We start from the raw sequence: 17,427 nt of genomic DNA, 5'->3' as shown, positions 1-17,427 counted from the left end.
AAAGGTGACATCAATCTGAACAATATACAAGAGATGTTTGGGATGTCCCTCAATTTGCAGGGAAACTGGCAACATTTAGTTTGAATATCAAAAGAAAGAGACTTAAACCCAAAACAACAAAAGAAAGAGACCAAATGCTTTGTCATTGCGATGAATAATAGCTTTAGACTCAAATATAAAATATAAAAATTCCTAGTGCTATATAGTTAATACTATCGTTTGAAAAATAGGGGAGCCAAAAACAAAGCTGCAAACTGCAAATATTACTATCCATAGCTTTCAAAATAGCTGAAAGTTTAAATGAAGTGGTAAACCTCAAATATATGTCAAATATTTTATTGGAATAATACACTACCAACTCTGTTTATGTATATAGAATAATATTAATAATATATATTATTTTCTTTACCAATGACAGATCCCATACCTGAGATGAAACTAAAGCTGGGGAAAAACAGATAGAGGTGCAGCAGTTTTATAATCAACAGGACACAATGCGTAACGATAGAGGCAGTCGACTGTGGTATCAAAAAGTATGGGAGGATCTGGGGGGGTGGGAGAGTGATGTGGATATATTCAAAGAAGCAGGGAAAATAGGTGGAGCCAGAGAGACAGGAGACATTAGAAGAAAAGTAAAGAGGATCTGTCTATATACGCAGTGATGCGGCACAGAGTGTACTGGTGATGACTCAGCTGGCTCTCCTTATAGCTACCAATCACTCCTCTGAGCCCCCTCCCTTGTCTCATCTCTTCCTTTTGATCTCTCTCTTCTTGTCTTTCTGACTCTTAAAAACGACCGTTCTAATTGTTTAATGAATATTTACTACACTGGCCCCCTTAAAATTGTGACAGGTCGAGGTAGCTTGTGAATCTGGTGTAGACTCTTGGATCGAACCTCACAGCATCATTATTCTTTTTGAACCAATATACAACAGAGGCTTTAAACGATTAAGATAAGGATGTGCGGATAATGATCATGAAGTTTTAATTCCATAGCTAAAAACAGAAGTAGCTCTGGTCGTTTTTTCTCCACCTTGTGTCTTGTTTGCCTGTAATTTGCCCCTGTTTCTGCTCTGACGGTAGCTCTTCACTACTCTGTGCACGTTTCACCTCCCTCTGTCTGTCCTCTTCCTCCTCTAACATCTACTGCCTCTGCCTCGCTTTGTGTCAGCATGGCTCCTCCCTCCCTTTTCTCTGAGCTCAGTGTGGAATGTGGTGTTAAGTATCGTCCTTCCATGCAACTGTGATACTTCCTCCTCTGTTGGCCTTGCCGCACGCTCACCTTACCTGCTCCGGCTCCATTCAGTCTCGATCTACAATCTGCCCCAGAGGCACCAAGAAAATCCCCCACAGCTCACCCCATCTCACACTACCCCACCCACCAGAACTTTAGCCATACCAACAGAATAACGTCTACTCCTCTTTCCATCCACTTCACTGGGTTTAAATGGACTTAACCCTTGTGTCCCATTTTAGGGAAGTCAAAAGTACACAAGAACCTAGTGAAGCTTATCCTAATCGAAAAAAGCAGTCCTAATTTAGAGATTTAGAATGAAATATATCTCATTCATACACACAACCCACACCTGAGGATCCAAACACAGTACAAAAGGTCAGCTGTTAGACAGTTAATGGTCATGTAGCAGAATCACTTTTGACCATGGGTTCCATGGCTGATCCAGATCATTGTTTAAGGTAAAAGATAGTCCCTTACCCTCGGCCTAGTAACGCGATGGTGTTATAGCTACCACATAATAATGTCCCAAAACAACAAAGCTGTATCCCGGCTATTGTCCCTCCCTTGTCTTGCAGGGGAAACATTGCTATTGCAAACTTTACAATTATTTGCTTTTACATTTTATTTGCAATGTGAAGATGCAAAGCATAGCATTGAATTTTTCATCACACCAGCCTACAGTATGCTGATCACCATGTGCAGGCTTTCTCAAACTTTCACACCCTGTTAAGCCACCTCTGGTGTACGTTGGTAAAAACCTCAAAGACTGTAATGGCTGTCTCTCATTACATTTAATCTGCCTAGAGGAAGGCCAGGAGGTGGCCCAGTAGCCCTGATTAATAATAGGCTTTGGAAAGAGTCTCTCTCTGCCACACAGTTGGGCTGCTTTTCTCCAAAATATACTGTTCCTCTCTTTTGCTGCCACCACTGCTCTCCAACTTTACCATCAACTGAAATGAAAACCCCACCATTTGGAATGTGTTTTACAAATTACTTAAAAAGTATGTGAAATTACTGGGCTTATGTCTTTTTTTCATATATTTCAGATGAAGACCTCTCTCTTTTGACTCTCTCATCATGATGTGGTGGAATGATTGAACCTGACACATTTAAACAGCTTACAGAGATAAAAAGATGATGGATTTACACATTTGTTCATCCAGCCTTAAGTTACACTTTCCATTCTGCATATGAGCATATAGTAGATTGACAAGAGAAAAACGCAGCTTTCATTCTCTTCCCATTGGGAATTTTATTTCTAAAAAAAGTATTTATAATATAATTTAACTGTAATTATACGGTTCCTTTTAAATCAAATTTTCAATTTTAATTTGTTGCATATGTTTTCTCTGTTTATCTGACAGGTGGTTCTGGAGTGTGTCCTCCAGAAAGGCATTGTATACAACAAAGTCAACCCCATTTTCCACCATTGGAGAATCAACGATAAAAAGTTCGGACTGACCTTCCAGAGTCCTGCCGATGCCCGCGCCTTTGACCGTGGCATCCGTCGAGCCATTGAGGACATCAACCAAGGTTTGTATTCTTATAAAACAAAGTCAGTAGAATGTATCATTACTAAATATGAAGGAACCCATATCTTCTGTTTCCATATCAAAAAATCTGAGCAACCCTCATATTTCTTTTATTACCCTTGTTTATTTCACCCTCACACTATCAACAAAGCACCAGGGTTTTTTTTTTGCATTATTCTTTGTATGTTGGCCGCCAGCCAGCGTGTGTGTAAAATAATATGGGTGTATGTGTATGTCTGCAGCCTGTACTTCTGCATGTCCATTTTTTGTAATGGTTGATTTGGCATCTGCTCTGGTGGAGATATATAGGTTGATTAGAGTAGATGAATCACACCTCTCCCAGCTACTACCTGCTCAGTCACCCAAGCATGACCCCTCCTCCTTTATCTGATCAGTGCCAGCTGCTCAGATAAACCTTTTACTTCCTGTAGAAACAGGCAGGGTAGTGCTGGCAGAACTGGTGCTGTGCCCAGTTTATATCGTGGGTGATATAAGCAGTAAGAAAGAGAAAGTAAAAAAAATGGGCAGGAGTTGAGATATGAAGTAGCATAACCTGGTCATATTTCCTCTGAGTTGAGCTGTGTCTTCATCTCAAGCTACCATCAAACCTCCTTAATTTTCACTTAATCATAAAATATGTGGCAAGTCAGCACCATCGTTGTTCGCCATTTTTAAACAGATGTTTACTTGAGAAGTCCCTCCTCTTGAGCAATGTTTGCTCATCTTTTTCAGCTGCCGACTGCTTGGCAGCAAGCCTGTGACTGTATTTAGTTTATGGTAAGGTATTCTGAACAGTTCTAGTTTCGCTTACTTGAGCTCTGTTAAGAGATGCCATTTTGTGGCCTCCAGAGTCTAGACTGGAAGCTTATTGGTAATTTTAGTTTGGGGCCATTGTATTGAGCAGAGTTAGGAGTTTGGTTGAGTTAGGTCTGTGATTTACATTCAGTTCTGATGATCTTTACTCTTGTGTGCTCTGCAAGTGGAGGTTGCAAAGTCATCTAATTAGCAAGAGAAATGCCAGCTCAGCAATCTGCCACCCAGCACAGTGTTACTCAAGAAGCTGGCTGGTACGTTGGGGAGCCATAATCTCTATTACTCTCCAGACCTCTGAACCCAGGGAGCATAAAGAAAGTACAGTAGATCATATCATAAAGGCTTATCTCTGCTGGGTGTTAGTTGCTTCTTGGTCACAGCCTATTATCTGATGTCTGTACTTCCTGGTTGCAGACTTAAGCTTTTGTGCAGGCAAAAAACAGCAATTGTAATGTCAGACATGGCTTGTTTTTGCCAGTAGAACAGGAAACAATTAGTCCAAGGTAAATGTAAAGGCCATATTGAGAAGAGTTGGAACACTCCCTGAAAATGTAAGGACAACTCAGATTGAGTTTTTTCAAAGAAGGGTGCTTTATGGCTTACCTTTGTGGAAAATGTGGAATGGCAATTGGTTTCACAACAAGTGGTGATCTACAGCTGGGAGGTTCATTTAATGTCTCTGTGCTAGCATTTGTCTTGAGATCCAGTCTGTAATAACTGAGCAGGGTGAGGATGTACAAAGTAAGACATTTGAGGATAATTCTTAATATTAATATTTCTCAGCCTTCGCATCTAAACTGTTGGCTTACAGTTGACCTACAACCATAGCCTCTTGCAGTTGGTCAAGGCTTCAACTCACTGTGAATGCCAGCTACAGCAGGTCATAGTGAGCTTTGTCTCCTGGCTGCTGCTGTATCCTGCCCAGTACCTTTACCCTGATGTCCTCTCCTCCCTCTGTTCTCTCCTCTCTCCTGGCATCCTCTGCATTGTGCCAGTGTTGTGTAATGCTCAGGCAGGCAGGTTCTTCTGTATTCCTGTTGCATCGCTCTGCTGCTGGACTGCTGCGTGGGGAGAGGAGAGGCGGCGAGAGAGATAGAGAGAAAGGGAATATGTTTTTGCCCGTGTGTGTGCATGCCGTTTTGTGTTTGTGTGAGTGTGTATCACTATTGCAGTCTCTTGTTGTCATGGCAACGCTGGGCACATGGCTCAGGCAGCTTTGTGGCCCAGCCCTGCCAGAGTCGTGCTGCAAGGAAGCGTCTTCAGCCGCACTCATGAAGCAATGCAGACACAGACACACAAAGACACACACACACACACACACACACATACACATTTACACTAACCCGTGTGATTCTAAGAAAGATGACCGTCCTGACTGAGTGAGAAAAAACAAGGCCAAGCATGTCTTGTCTGTGGCCACGACAGCGTTGCTATTTATTGCCATAGTTCCTCTCTGAATGCAGACAGGCTGAGTGATGCCTCAGTGCTTCAAATTAGCCCTCACTGATGTTACTAATTAGGAAGTTCTTCATGGCCAAGGTACAAACTGTTTCCAGTTACCCCCCTTTATCTCGGTGGAAATGGTTTAATCCCTGTTTTGTTCAACATAGCCGGGACTTTAGCTTCAAACAATGTTCCTTTACCAGTGTTATGTGTTAATATGATCTTAGTGAAGTACAGGTTTACTTTTTTCCATCATATTTTCAATGGAAAGCCAGATTGACATAACTGCAGTCGTACCTAGGTCCTTCTAGGTAAAGCTGCAACTAATTACGCTTATAATTTAAACTACTCAACTAGTCTTTTACAGCCGTAGTACACGCAGTATTGTTATTAAAAACCTTGAGAATAATTTAAAATGTACTAATCTGTTTATTTTTACACTTCCTGGTCACCGAAAGTATTTAGTTGTGTGAACATCAACAAGGATTATTCGCCATCTCTGTATTTCTTGTTTGACTTTGTTTTATACTCAAATACAATGATAGATTTTTTTTGTCTGATTAGTCACATTACTCTTAAGTACTATGCATCTGATCCTGAATAAGTTTTCCTGAGATGCTAGTCTCCAGAAAAATATTTCGACACAGTACTTGTGACAGAATAGTTTTTCCTTCCTTACTTACGAACCCAAAGCTACAAATGATAAGACTTTATCAAATGTAATCCACCTCGTTTGAAAGTTACAAGTAATATGAAAAAATAGCACGTCCTGCAAATACACCACAAACGTTTGCCTCCTCTTAATACACCTGTCTTTCACTGCTTTAATCAAGACTGTAGCAGGACTAACTCTCATACATGTCAAGTCTCAATTCTCTGTTTCTGCATCCCCAGTTTGGATGTTTTCAATCATACCATTTGAACTTGCTGGTACATTATTCCTGGCAGTCATATTTTATTTACTTGTATGTGTCCCAGTGACACAATGCTGCTTTCATTTCTGCAATTCTGCACAGTGAGAGGAAAGCAGAAGTATTGCCCTGAGAAAAGTCACTGTTGTTCATGTGCCAGTGACAAATTGCATTTGGAAGTCAGTTGTTATTTTATGATAGAAATCTGAGTACAATCATAATATAACACGATATTAAACAATACTAGGGTCATCATTACAATTCTAGCAGTCAGGTTGACTTAATGTTTCATTCTGTTCTTCTATATTTCAGTAATAAAGTTTATTCATCCTTATACCGCTTCTCTGTCACCTGTAATAAGCTTTCAATAGGGCTATATGTAATAGATGATACTGAGTATTTGTCTCTGAAGGTTCTCAGTCATCAAGGTCATTTTATCCAGAGTAGTGAGACATAGGTAACTGGACTGTCATCAAAGAGGTTTCTTCAGTTCTGCCTCTAGGGTGAGAGGTGATACGTCTTCTAGAAACCATGTCAGTCCAGTTTCCTCTGTCTTCACTGACTGATTTTTAAGTATTGTTTTAACAATGTCATTCTGTTCACACTGTCTTAGTGTCATGTCTTAATCCACTTTCCTTCTGTCATCTCCCCTTACAGGATGTCGGCCATTTGGGGAAGGCGATACTCCTGATGATGGATTACCGGTGAGTAAAAAGGAAGAAAACGCATTTAGTATGACACAAACATGTGTTGTGTGTCTAGGTATGTGATTGGTGTTTGGATACATTTTTAGAAAGTAGTATAAGGGCTGACCACATGCTAAACCTTTTGACTTTTTTTACTTTAAGTAAAGTGGCTAAGATACAATCGGGAATTGGCTATTCAATGTGCCAGAGGAATTCACTCTTCTGTCCAACTTCTTAATGCAGGAGAGTGCAATGTAGTACTTCCCTTTTAGAATACAAGGAACTTTGAACATGAGACCTGAAAACGTGTTTAAGAGACACAGCAGGCATATATACGTAAAGTCTTTAGCTTACGGTATCATTACAATTTCAGATATGTAAATTTTCTTTTTCAGTTTGTATGTTTAGACTTTCCACTAGCACCAAAATGTACCTTACTGTGTCCTTAGCCTTGTTTTCATTGGCGATTGTTCAGTTTAAGAGATTTGGATGTTGAAACATGTACTGACGTCAAGTGCACTTTTATCTCCCAAACTTACTTGACATTTGAGGGAAGTCTGAGTGAATGTTCTTCAAGATGGAAGCAGGTCTTTGTTTGTATCTAGTTAGTGTTAGCACAGGAGGCTGTCAGAGAGCGCTTTGACTGGTTTAAATAAATGACTGAAATCAGTTATCTGATGTGGTCATTATGTGACCCAGTGATTGACCCCAGGCATGTACAGAGGATGCAAACCTTCCCAATACAATTTCCTTTTTTAAGAAGTTTTCTCTGGCGGCCAAAGCACCTGCAAATTTCAGAGGGAAACAATTAATTCCAAACTACAATTTAACTGCCTTTGCCAAATACTTGTTATGAGTCCATTGGTTGTAGCATCTAATGCACATTAGCTAGCATACAACAAGTAAAGCAGAGGATTGTGGGAGGCAGGTGTCTGCAGGCACGGATACAGTAGGTTCCTCTGGCAAAACTTCCTCTTTACAAGGAATCTGCCTGAACCAACAGGAAATCCAATTGCACCATTGTTGCTAGGCAGCAGGGTGGGGTGAAAGTGGGGGGAAGTGGAGGGTTGGAGTTGGGGTGTTCACTGGGTTCCGAGAGTGAGCCACCGAGGATGTCACCATGGTGATTTGGCATCCAAATGTTGCGGTCTGAGACCTGGGCTACAGAGAGAAAGAAGTGAGCCGGTGGCAAAGTGCTGCACACAGAGCATTAAAAAATACCACCACACAAGTTGCGACACTGTCTGTGCAGCTTTATGTTCTATATAAATTCACACTTCTGTTTCCATCTCTCTACCTCGCTGTCATACAGACCCTCTATAGTCTGACAATGCATTGCAGTGTTCATCGCACACTTGCAGGTCCTTGACAAGCTAACATTCCTCTTCTCATTCAAAAACAGAAACACTACATGTACATGCCATTTTTACCCTAATGAAAAAAAGATGGTTGCGCAACATCCTTCTCAGCTGTAATGACCCACTGACAGCAGTTATGCCGACCTGCCATAGTCTGTTGTTTCTCTTTTGTTGTGTTTTATGACACAGAAAAACATTTGCTTTTTGTTCATGCAGGAAGTTTCTCTTTATCAGTTGACGTTCCAGATGCTTTGTTGACCACTTGGGTTCTTATAGTCACCGGTCACAGTACCGGTAGGTAGATGACCAGTAATCGCCACAAGTCTTTGGTCGATCTTGATACCATGTTTTGTATAAAAAGTAAAAAACAAATATTCAGGTAGGCTATCTCTATCTATGATCTTCTAAAAGGTAATCCTCCGGAATAGTTTCCATGTTTTTTATTGCATGTTCATGTTTTCCAGAGTCCCTGGCCATGGTGTGTCACCATGTCCATGCTGAAAGATGAACCCATGGATAGACACTTGTTTTTAGGACTACTGATATACCTGCTGTTTCTGTACAGCATTTTTACCCTTATCTCCAAAGCTTGACAGTACATTTCCCACTCACAAAGTTCCATTAAGTATTTGGCCGACCAAGGTGTTTCTATAATAATTACATTATAATTATATTGTGGTATATTGGCAACTGTACCTTGCAGGTCTGTTGTCAAAACCTAAACCAATAGATTTGTGATGAACAATATTTGTTGGATCTGCTAGTGTTCGTTACCTTTGATGAAGAGTTTTCAGCTATTTCTATTCAAGTTAACAGACTTTAGGAGAAGGTATGGCAATTTTGGTGATTGGACCCCTGAACATCTTCTCTTCTGCATTACTCCAGTTATCTCACTGAGGGAGGTTTCTAGTTATGTGGGCCGACTACAGCCTTTCCTGGCCTGAGCCCCTGAGCCTTTAGAAGGTAGAAGTGCACGGATCCCTGATACTGGTGTGGAGCCAGGTTGCCCATGGCTCCCATCCCTTCATCACCGCCCCCTGTCTCCTCTTCTCTCCCTCACCCAGCCAGCCACATCTCTAGGGTCAGATCAGCTCCAGATTGGCCCCCACGCATACCTTTGAATGGTGGGGCTTAGGCAAGGGCTTTAAAAGGAAGCCCATGTCTGTTTCCCATTTGGCCCCCCGTCCTCATCCCCCACTCCTTTCTTTCTCTCTCTATCTCTCTCTCTCTCTCTCTCTCTCTTTTACACACACACATACACATACACACAGCTGTCATCTGGCTTTTTAAGTTCTGTGCTGCATTTCTCCAGCTGGAGCTGGTTTATGACATTCTCTCTGCAGACTCTTTGGCCTCTCTCTCTCTCTCTCTCTGTCTTGCACACACACACACACACACATACAAAGATACACAAAAGACAAAGTCATTTTTTCCTGTTCTGTTCTTTCTCTTCTCTCCTCCACTGTCTCCCGGTCCTCACATTTCCCTGCAGACACTATAGATGTGTGTTACACTACTTGGTATGCTTGAAGGCAAAGAGGGAGCAAAGACACACACACACAAATACACACACACGCACCATGTGTTAGCAGTCTGGGGAGGGAGAAGGAGAAAGGGGGGAGAGAGAGAGAGAGAGAAGTCAAAGGAAGCATCTCTTAGCAACCACAGGACAGTAATTACTGTAGCAGCAGCTGGGAGCAAACCAGATTTCCGCTGAGCGTTAAAGCACTGGCGTGGGCTACTTTACACACAGCACTGACTAACCAGAGCCAGCAGCCTCCTCCACATGCAGAGCAGAGAGAGGGTGGAGAAGAGAGGACGACTAGCCCAGCCTCGATGAGGTTGGGGTGAGTGTGGGAAAAAGAAAAGGGGACAACTAGTCAACGAGGACACAAGGTCTGAACATACATGGGTTACAAGTGTGACGATTTCTCTGTTCGTGTCCATCTGCGATTGTGATCGTCAGTGACATGACCTTGGAAATGCATTTCTTTGGAAACAATTCTGCAGATTTCACTGTGTTTGGTGCATGAACACACTGGAACGTGTGCAGATTGTTGTGTTGAAAAAACCCGGGGCAATAAATATCATCACAAGGCTTTTGATGTCATAACTGATTTTCTTCTTTCATCTCTCATCACTTCCACATGAGTCACTGAAGAAAATAGCCATTGCTTTTATTTTAGTGCCATCTGCAGAAATGGATTTTTGCTACTGGAATTGTGTTCAAATATTTTTTGGCTGTATTACTTTTCCATCTCTGGAATTCACTAAATGATATTTATAGACATGTCATCATCACTGATGCCAAATACAGGCTCCCCTCTCAGAATTTTAAGACAGTTTGGCCGGATCTGCATGGAATGTTGCATTTCTAATATTTTTTTTCGTCCGCTTGTTTTAAGGGCCACGTTTTTTGGATCCTCTTTTTGTAGATTTTGCTTTGGTTATAAATGTTTGTGGGAACACACACAAGGCTGATGGGAACTGAGAGTTCTTAACAGAAGGGCCTTGAGTCATCACTGCGCAGCATTCACTCAGCTAAGTGTAGGTGTGTTATGCCCCCTGGTGGTTATGATTGGACCACATGCAGTCCTCACACGTCGGTCTTGAACTGGACTGTTGTCTGAGTATACTTGACTTTAACTGTGTGTCACTTCATTTGAACAGAATATTTTGTCTGTGCTTTTGTTACATTTGTGAGGTCCAGTCGACTCGGTTTTTAGGCTTAACTAGATAAAAAATGTCAAGATTCATATAGAGTTGTTGAATAATCCTGTTTTTTATATGATAGTGATAGAGTTCGTTTTTAAATTATGTCAGGCCCCTACAGTATTTATAGGCTATGGGTTTGATACTGCTGAGAGTGATTCTTCAAAATATATCAGAAATCCAAGACACGGTATTAGATTCCATGTAAACGTTTATACAACTTTGCCAGATCAACTCTCTGCTATTCTTGATATAAGCTTCACTTGGAGAACTGATCATTGACAAAAATGGAACTGTTTCTACTTTTCTTTAATATTTCTGCAGGTTTGTGATGAGCCTCCTCCTATCTGTACCCCCATGAAAGAGCCATTCTCCCCCCTTAACAAGGTTGTCTCCACCGAGCCGTTCAGGGGCTGCTACGTCCGCGCACAGCCCTTCGATGAGTTTCCCTCCAACAATCGGCGCTACCTGCCTCCACAGGTTTGTTAGTCTTAATACTGGCAAAATTAAATCCTTGCACTAAATAAAGGCAATGTAACCGATTTCTTTGTCTCTGTAGGTCTCCTTCAAGCCAACACGTCATGTCAGTTTTAACATGGACGATGAGGAGATCGTCCGCATCAACCCACGTAAAGACGTGCTCATCCGTCGCTATGAGGACTACCGCCACCCTGGACAGGATTTTCCCACCACCTTTCACAAACTGGACAGTAAGAAGTGTGAGTACCCCTTCCCTGATGGCACTGGTGGGGATCCCCACACCGGCCCTGGGACTTTGGGACTAGGATTGGGCAAGGACACGGCCATTAAAACTCAGCCCTCGCCCTTGTTGAAGTCCAAGAAGGGCCGGCGGCGAAGAGAGGATGGTGAGCGATCACGCTGCATTTACTGCCGAGAGATGTTTAACCACGAAGACAACTGGCGGGGGCAGTGCCAAGATGCCCCCGACCCTATCAAGCAGTGCATCTACAAAGTCAGCTGCATGCTCTGTGCCGAGAGCATGCTGTACCACTGCATGTCTGACTCTGAGGGTGACTTCTCAGACCCTTGCTCGTGTGACACATCCGACGAGCAGTTCTGCCTGCGCTGGCTGGCCCTAGTGGCGCTCTCCTTCATTGCTCCCTGTATGTGCTGCTACCTGCCCCTACGCGCCTGCCACCACTGTGGCGAGGCCTGCCGCTGCTGTGGGGGCAAGCACAAAGCAGCTGGGTGACCCATCAGCAGGCTCTGGGACACCCTCAAAGCAAGCCAAGTGGATAAAAGCTGAAAAATTTAAAATGCCGGCATCCTTTTTTCATTCCCTTCTCAGACGGGGTGACGTCTTAATCCCCAGCTCTGAGGGCTTTTGGAGATTTCAGTTTGTGTTTGTCGCCGACAAGCAGCGGTGGAGGACAAACCTTATGCTTTGTAGGGGCTCTTAGCATCAAGCTAAGATCAGAAGCTTAATCTTTGGCGGAGGAGTAAAAGTCATGGAGATTAATAGACTTGGAGATGTTACTAAATACACCTGTAAACACACATTCATTGACAGAGCCAGGCCACAAACGTCAGAACTCTATATAAACAAGTGTAACTTTATGAAGGAAAATGTCTTTTTGTACAGAGAGCAGCAAAACATGGTGACAAAAAAAAGAAAACAACTCTTCTTTATTCAGAAAAAATACTTGCTGTTTGAGTATATGCTATAAAGGGATATGTTCTTGCTTTTTTGTGAATCTGCAGTTGGGTAACAGTGGCCTTTTCTTTTCATGGCTTAAGCATTTTCTGACAATGTAATTACTATTCAGAGAAAATTGCACTAAAAATGGTAATTTCCTCTCAAAGTAACCCTTTTCAAATTCTTTGGGTACTTTAGCCACCGTACTTAGTGTAATTTTAACCTTTGAGAGATGCTGTTGTGGTGGTTGTATGGCCAATTATCTTTGTTTTCTTTTCCATCACATGTTGCTTAGAAAAAAAGTACAACAGGCTAAAAATATTGCCTTCCCCAAGGTTATAAGGACCGTTTGATTGCATTCCTAAATAAAGGGATCGATTCCATGATTAGAAGGGAAAAATGGTAGTGACTTTACCATGCTAAATTCCGCAAAATAGTTTATGCACATCATTAAAAAAATACATTTAGACCCTTGGAACCCATTTAAAATGGAAAGAGATATTTCAGTTTCCCCTGTAAACCTTACTTTTAGTCCATTTATTTACTGCTCTAGTAAAATTGCTCTTCTGTTCCACTTAAGCTTTTTGTTCCTTCTCGTTTGATGGTAATTATTTTTAAAACAAAAGGCTGAAATGTTGCTCAACCAGCAAGTTTTGTTTTGGTGAGTACAGCGGATACAGTGCTCCTTAATTTAATTAAAGAAAGAAATGTCGAGGCACTTAAATAAGGTTATTCTGTCAATTTTGGACTTGTCTGTATATAAAAAAAAATATATCCCAAACAAACATCCAATTTGGCACAGAAGTGTAAAACCCTCTTATTAAAGCACTGCTCTCCAAGCTTTGGTTGCAGCACCCTCTTCAAATGTCCACGTCTGTCCCTGGAGTTGTTATTTTATTATTGTTTTCTTTTCTTTTTTCATCCCATATGCAGTGGAAAAGTAGTATTTTCCTTCCATGTGTCTTTATCTAACAGGCCGTGAATGAATTGTGTGTATGGGTATAGAAATACTGAGTATCTCATGTGTGTCTGCACATTGAACTTCATATGCACTGGTGATCTGATGTCATAACGTCACCACTGACTGTGTAAATAAGGTAAAATTACTGATCAACAGTCTGTTTCGTGTCTTTAACTGAAGCCCCCAAAATGAACAGACCTAAAATCTAATTTTGTCATAATCCACCTCTATCTGCCAAAAGTTCTCTAGTAACATAAAAAACAATAGAAAATTAATCTTCTTCATCATTAACCTTACTTTACACATGGTTCGTGCAAAAAAGAAAATATGATTTAGCCTTATTTTGAGCATCAGAGGTAGTGGATGATTTTGCTAGTTTTAGACAAAATAAGGTTAGCTCCAGTCTTTATGCTAAGCTAGGATACACAGATGTAGTTGTGGCTTCATATTCACAACGCAGAATGAAGGTGTCATTATATTTTTAAATATAAGCCTTAGAAGTACAAAAAATACACTTTGTTCTGTTGTCTAAGGATTAATCACCTAAGGCTTATTTCAACATGTAGCTCAAATGGTAAAAGTCAAAAGCCAGAGTTCTGATAAAGAGTAATATATAGTTGTTGTGCTGGTTGTAAACACAGCCCAGAAGCCTTTAATAATGCTCAGAATGTCTTTTCAAGGGCAGTGCAACATTCCTAAACAGACACCATTGTGTGTTTTCTCAGTAAGGCGACAACTAGAATCAAACTAGACCTAATGTCTGTGCTTTTCCATTCTGTAAAGTCTGAGTGTTGAGGCAGTGTCACATTGAGGCCTAAGTGTCATTTGGGGTGGCTGTAATTAAGGTAATTACTAACTACTGAAATCCCCAATTAAGGTTTCTTAGAGGTGAGCCTTCAGTGTGGAAAATGAAAACCAAAAAAATGATGGAAAAGCAAAATGTTTCATAACAATACTGAGCCAGGCATAGTTAGTGAACTCGAATGTTGCTTTGCATTTGTAATGATCTTTTAAGCACAATTAGAGGAAAAAAGTATTGTTTACTTACCGGCTTTAGTCCTTCTAATTTGCTGCCGTAATAACCAGCAGTTTTGTTGGACCACATGTTCTCTTTTTTAATACATTTTGACAACATTGATGGACTTCCAACAACTGAGCTAAATGTTGAAAGTGGCCATAGTTCAGTGTGAACCAAATTAACAGCACACTCTTGCCACATTAGCTAAAAATTCAACAGAACTCCAAGCCTCGACGTGTTTGAAATCAGTGCCAACTCTGACACTCCTAACTACTGATAAACAGACGATGTGAACATACATCTCTTCTCACCCCCTGTCACTCCTGGGTTAATAATATGTACATATTTTGGCAGGAAAAGCCATCTGTTTTCCTAGTTCCACCCTGACCAATGCTACTTTTTTACTTTCTATGCAAACTTTCTAACGTGGGAAACACATTGACCTCTCTGCAGACTGAGTCAGTGACGGGACAGGACACTTTAATGCTATAGAGTTAGAAAAAATAAAAATACAAAAAAAAAAAAACCTCTGGTACCAAACTCCAAACACCTGTAAATACTTAACACTATATTTAAATACTGATAATAATCCCAGCTTTTTTTGTTTTGTTTGTTTTCGAAAATTTTAAAGATAGAATTGTATTTATCGTGGCTGTCAGAAACATATACTGTAGCTCGGATTGACAGCATTGTGTACATAGATCACCTTTTAGTATTGTTTCACATTGAAAAGTAGAGGGCGCCGCGATGGAAAATGACTATGAGGCTTTTAATAGAGTTTCTCTCTAGTTTTGTACGGTGGGAAGGAGGGGTAGTGCTAACACGGTACAGTTGTGTCAGTCCACTTGTTTCAAAAAGTTTGATATATATATAAATAAATAAATATATATGTATATTTACATACATACGTATAAAGCTGCTAGATACAATCACTAATGTTATTGTTGACGGAGAAAAATCAGCTATGAACGACTGTTAAAACCCTGAAAATCTCTCGTCGTCTCGTGACCATGACGGTGGATTTTTGTCATGTGTGACTGTGGTTCTTTGTGACAGTGGCCACGAATGTGTGTGTGTGTGTGTGTGTGTGTGTGTGTGATTATTGATACAGTGGTGTGCAAAGGTCTTACGCTGCAACTTGGTTTTAAGTTTCACTCATTTTCATCTCTCACTTTTTTTGTTCAAATAGAAACAGATTTTTTTTTTGAAGAAGTAAACCAAATTTACTTAAAAAAAATAAAAATCTGTTAACAGTTTCTCACAATAACACAATTTAAAGAAAATAAATTCTAAGCCATTTTGTAAAAAGATGTATAAGCTAGCCAGATTCTTGAAGATAACCCCTTCAGGCCCGCAATGGTATTGCACCCGCGGTATGCATCCCTCTTAAAAAAAAAAAAAAAACGTGCCACCTTTTAGTTTTTTGTTGTTGTTTTTTTTTTTTTACTCAAATTATAGCTATTCCTAAAAACAACAACCGTGTTCTAAGACTTTCGCACACTTTCTGTGTCCCTGTGTGCCTACAAGTGTGTCTGTGTGCGTAAGTATGTGTGTGTGTGAGGTTGGTGTGTAACCAAATGTTTGGCTGGTTGCCATATTCTACCACATGTGAATTGGATTTTTCCCTGCATTATTGCGAGCTGAACCTAGGTTTGATGAACCCGATTAAAACTTGCTGGCTGAGAAGCAAAAATGTAGGATGTGCATTTATACAAATTAAAAGATTTTTTTTTAAAGAAATCTTTAAAAAGTGTAGAGAATGCTGAAAATAACACTCGTCATTCTGCATTAACCAGCACAGTGCAACTTCCTGTCATGTACTGTATTATATATGCAACATGTGTCTGTCCGCTTTAATATATATCTATATTTTTTGAACCTGCATTATAAAAAGACTTCAGTTTTAACCACTTTGCTGCTAGTCTTTTATCCTCTTTCAGTCTTGGAAATTGTGCATAACTTTGGGAATGCATACAAGTGTACATTCTTGACATTGTGTAGACGAAAAGAAAAGAAAAAAAAAAGCTATATGACGCTGTATCTCTTCAGTGTGTTCATTTTTAAAAAACAGTTATTTTTCACAGCAGTTGAAGTGGGTTCTGTTCCGGTTTCTCCGATGCTTTGGTGCACTGATGATGACTCTATGTAAGCTTTTTTTCATCTTACGGCGCTCGATGTTAACATTTATGTGATTAGTTCTAAAATAGTGGAAAACATTTGTGTTTTGAAACTTGCAGTATAAATGGTACTACTCTTTAACTATTCTGTAAAACACTGCCTGTTTTTACTTTCTCTTTTCTTTTTGTCCTTCCTCGTGCATATTTTCTCTCCTCTGCATCTTTTTCTCCCCTCCCTTCTTAGTGCCATCGGCTTTCACATCCTGACAACCTCAAAAAAGTGCCTCACGTCCATCCTAGTTTCCATCTTTACCAGTTAACATCCTATCGTTCCGGTTCTATTGGTTTCTACAAACATCTAGGTATTTCTTCTGGTTTGAGGATACCAAGTATATGATGTAAAATTTATAGTCCCAATAACATGTCATAGTTGTATTTTCTTCATACAGATGTAGCTCATTACTTTTCATAAATATATAATGTAAATATGCATACATATGTTTGTAACTGTTTTTATGTTACATCATACACTTGTAATTTGACATATCAAATAACATTATCATAATAAAATGGTGAGTTTTAATACCTGGCTCTGTGTTCTCCTCTGTAACTTGTAAATCTCTGGATGTAAAGTGTTCTCCCAAAAAATATATGTCATGAATTACAATGGAAATCTTTTATTTCAACTTCAGTTTCAATTTACTCAGTTTACTTAGTGGGAAACCTGGACCTGTTTAGTTGAACACAACGCTGACATACTCGCAGGAGTTGAAGAAAGCCACAGAGTACGTCTTCAAAAGTCCAGAGACTTAGTTGTCATCCACCACTCGCAAGTAAACATGATGGTTTCCAAGGTTTAGGAACCTATGACTCTCTGTGGTTACTTCGTCGTCTCCAATAAATTTTGTTAAGCAAGTCTTGTTCCATCGTACGCCATTAAAACTCACAAACTAGATCACACAGGAGTCACACAGCGCTGAGC

The 17,427-nt window shown here is 40.3% G+C and overlaps 1 protein-coding gene across 1 annotated transcript in view; it reads left to right on the top strand.

Moving 5' to 3' along the window:
* The window catches only part of spred1 (sprouty related EVH1 domain containing 1), a 34,114-nt gene extending 17,002 nt beyond the window's left edge, over window positions 1-17,112 (top strand). The window contains exons 3-6 of the mRNA XM_008311173.3: window positions 2,602-2,770; window positions 6,594-6,640; window positions 11,017-11,172; window positions 11,252-17,112. Of these exons, the coding sequence (XP_008309395.1) occupies window positions 2,602-2,770; window positions 6,594-6,640; window positions 11,017-11,172; window positions 11,252-11,905 (1,026 nt within the window). The 3' untranslated portion in view covers window positions 11,906-17,112. The remainder of the gene's footprint in view (window positions 1-2,601; window positions 2,771-6,593; window positions 6,641-11,016; window positions 11,173-11,251) is intronic.
* Window positions 17,113-17,427: the final 315 nt, after the last annotated feature.

The sequence above is a fragment of the Cynoglossus semilaevis genome, chromosome 1, assembly GCF_000523025.1.
Source record: "Cynoglossus semilaevis isolate Cse_v1.0 chromosome 1, Cse_v1.0, whole genome shotgun sequence".
In the NCBI taxonomy this organism is placed as follows: Eukaryota; Metazoa; Chordata; class Actinopteri; order Pleuronectiformes; family Cynoglossidae; genus Cynoglossus; species Cynoglossus semilaevis.
Note: the sequence above shows the minus strand (reverse complement) of the source record. Positions and strands in the feature narration are given on the sequence as shown.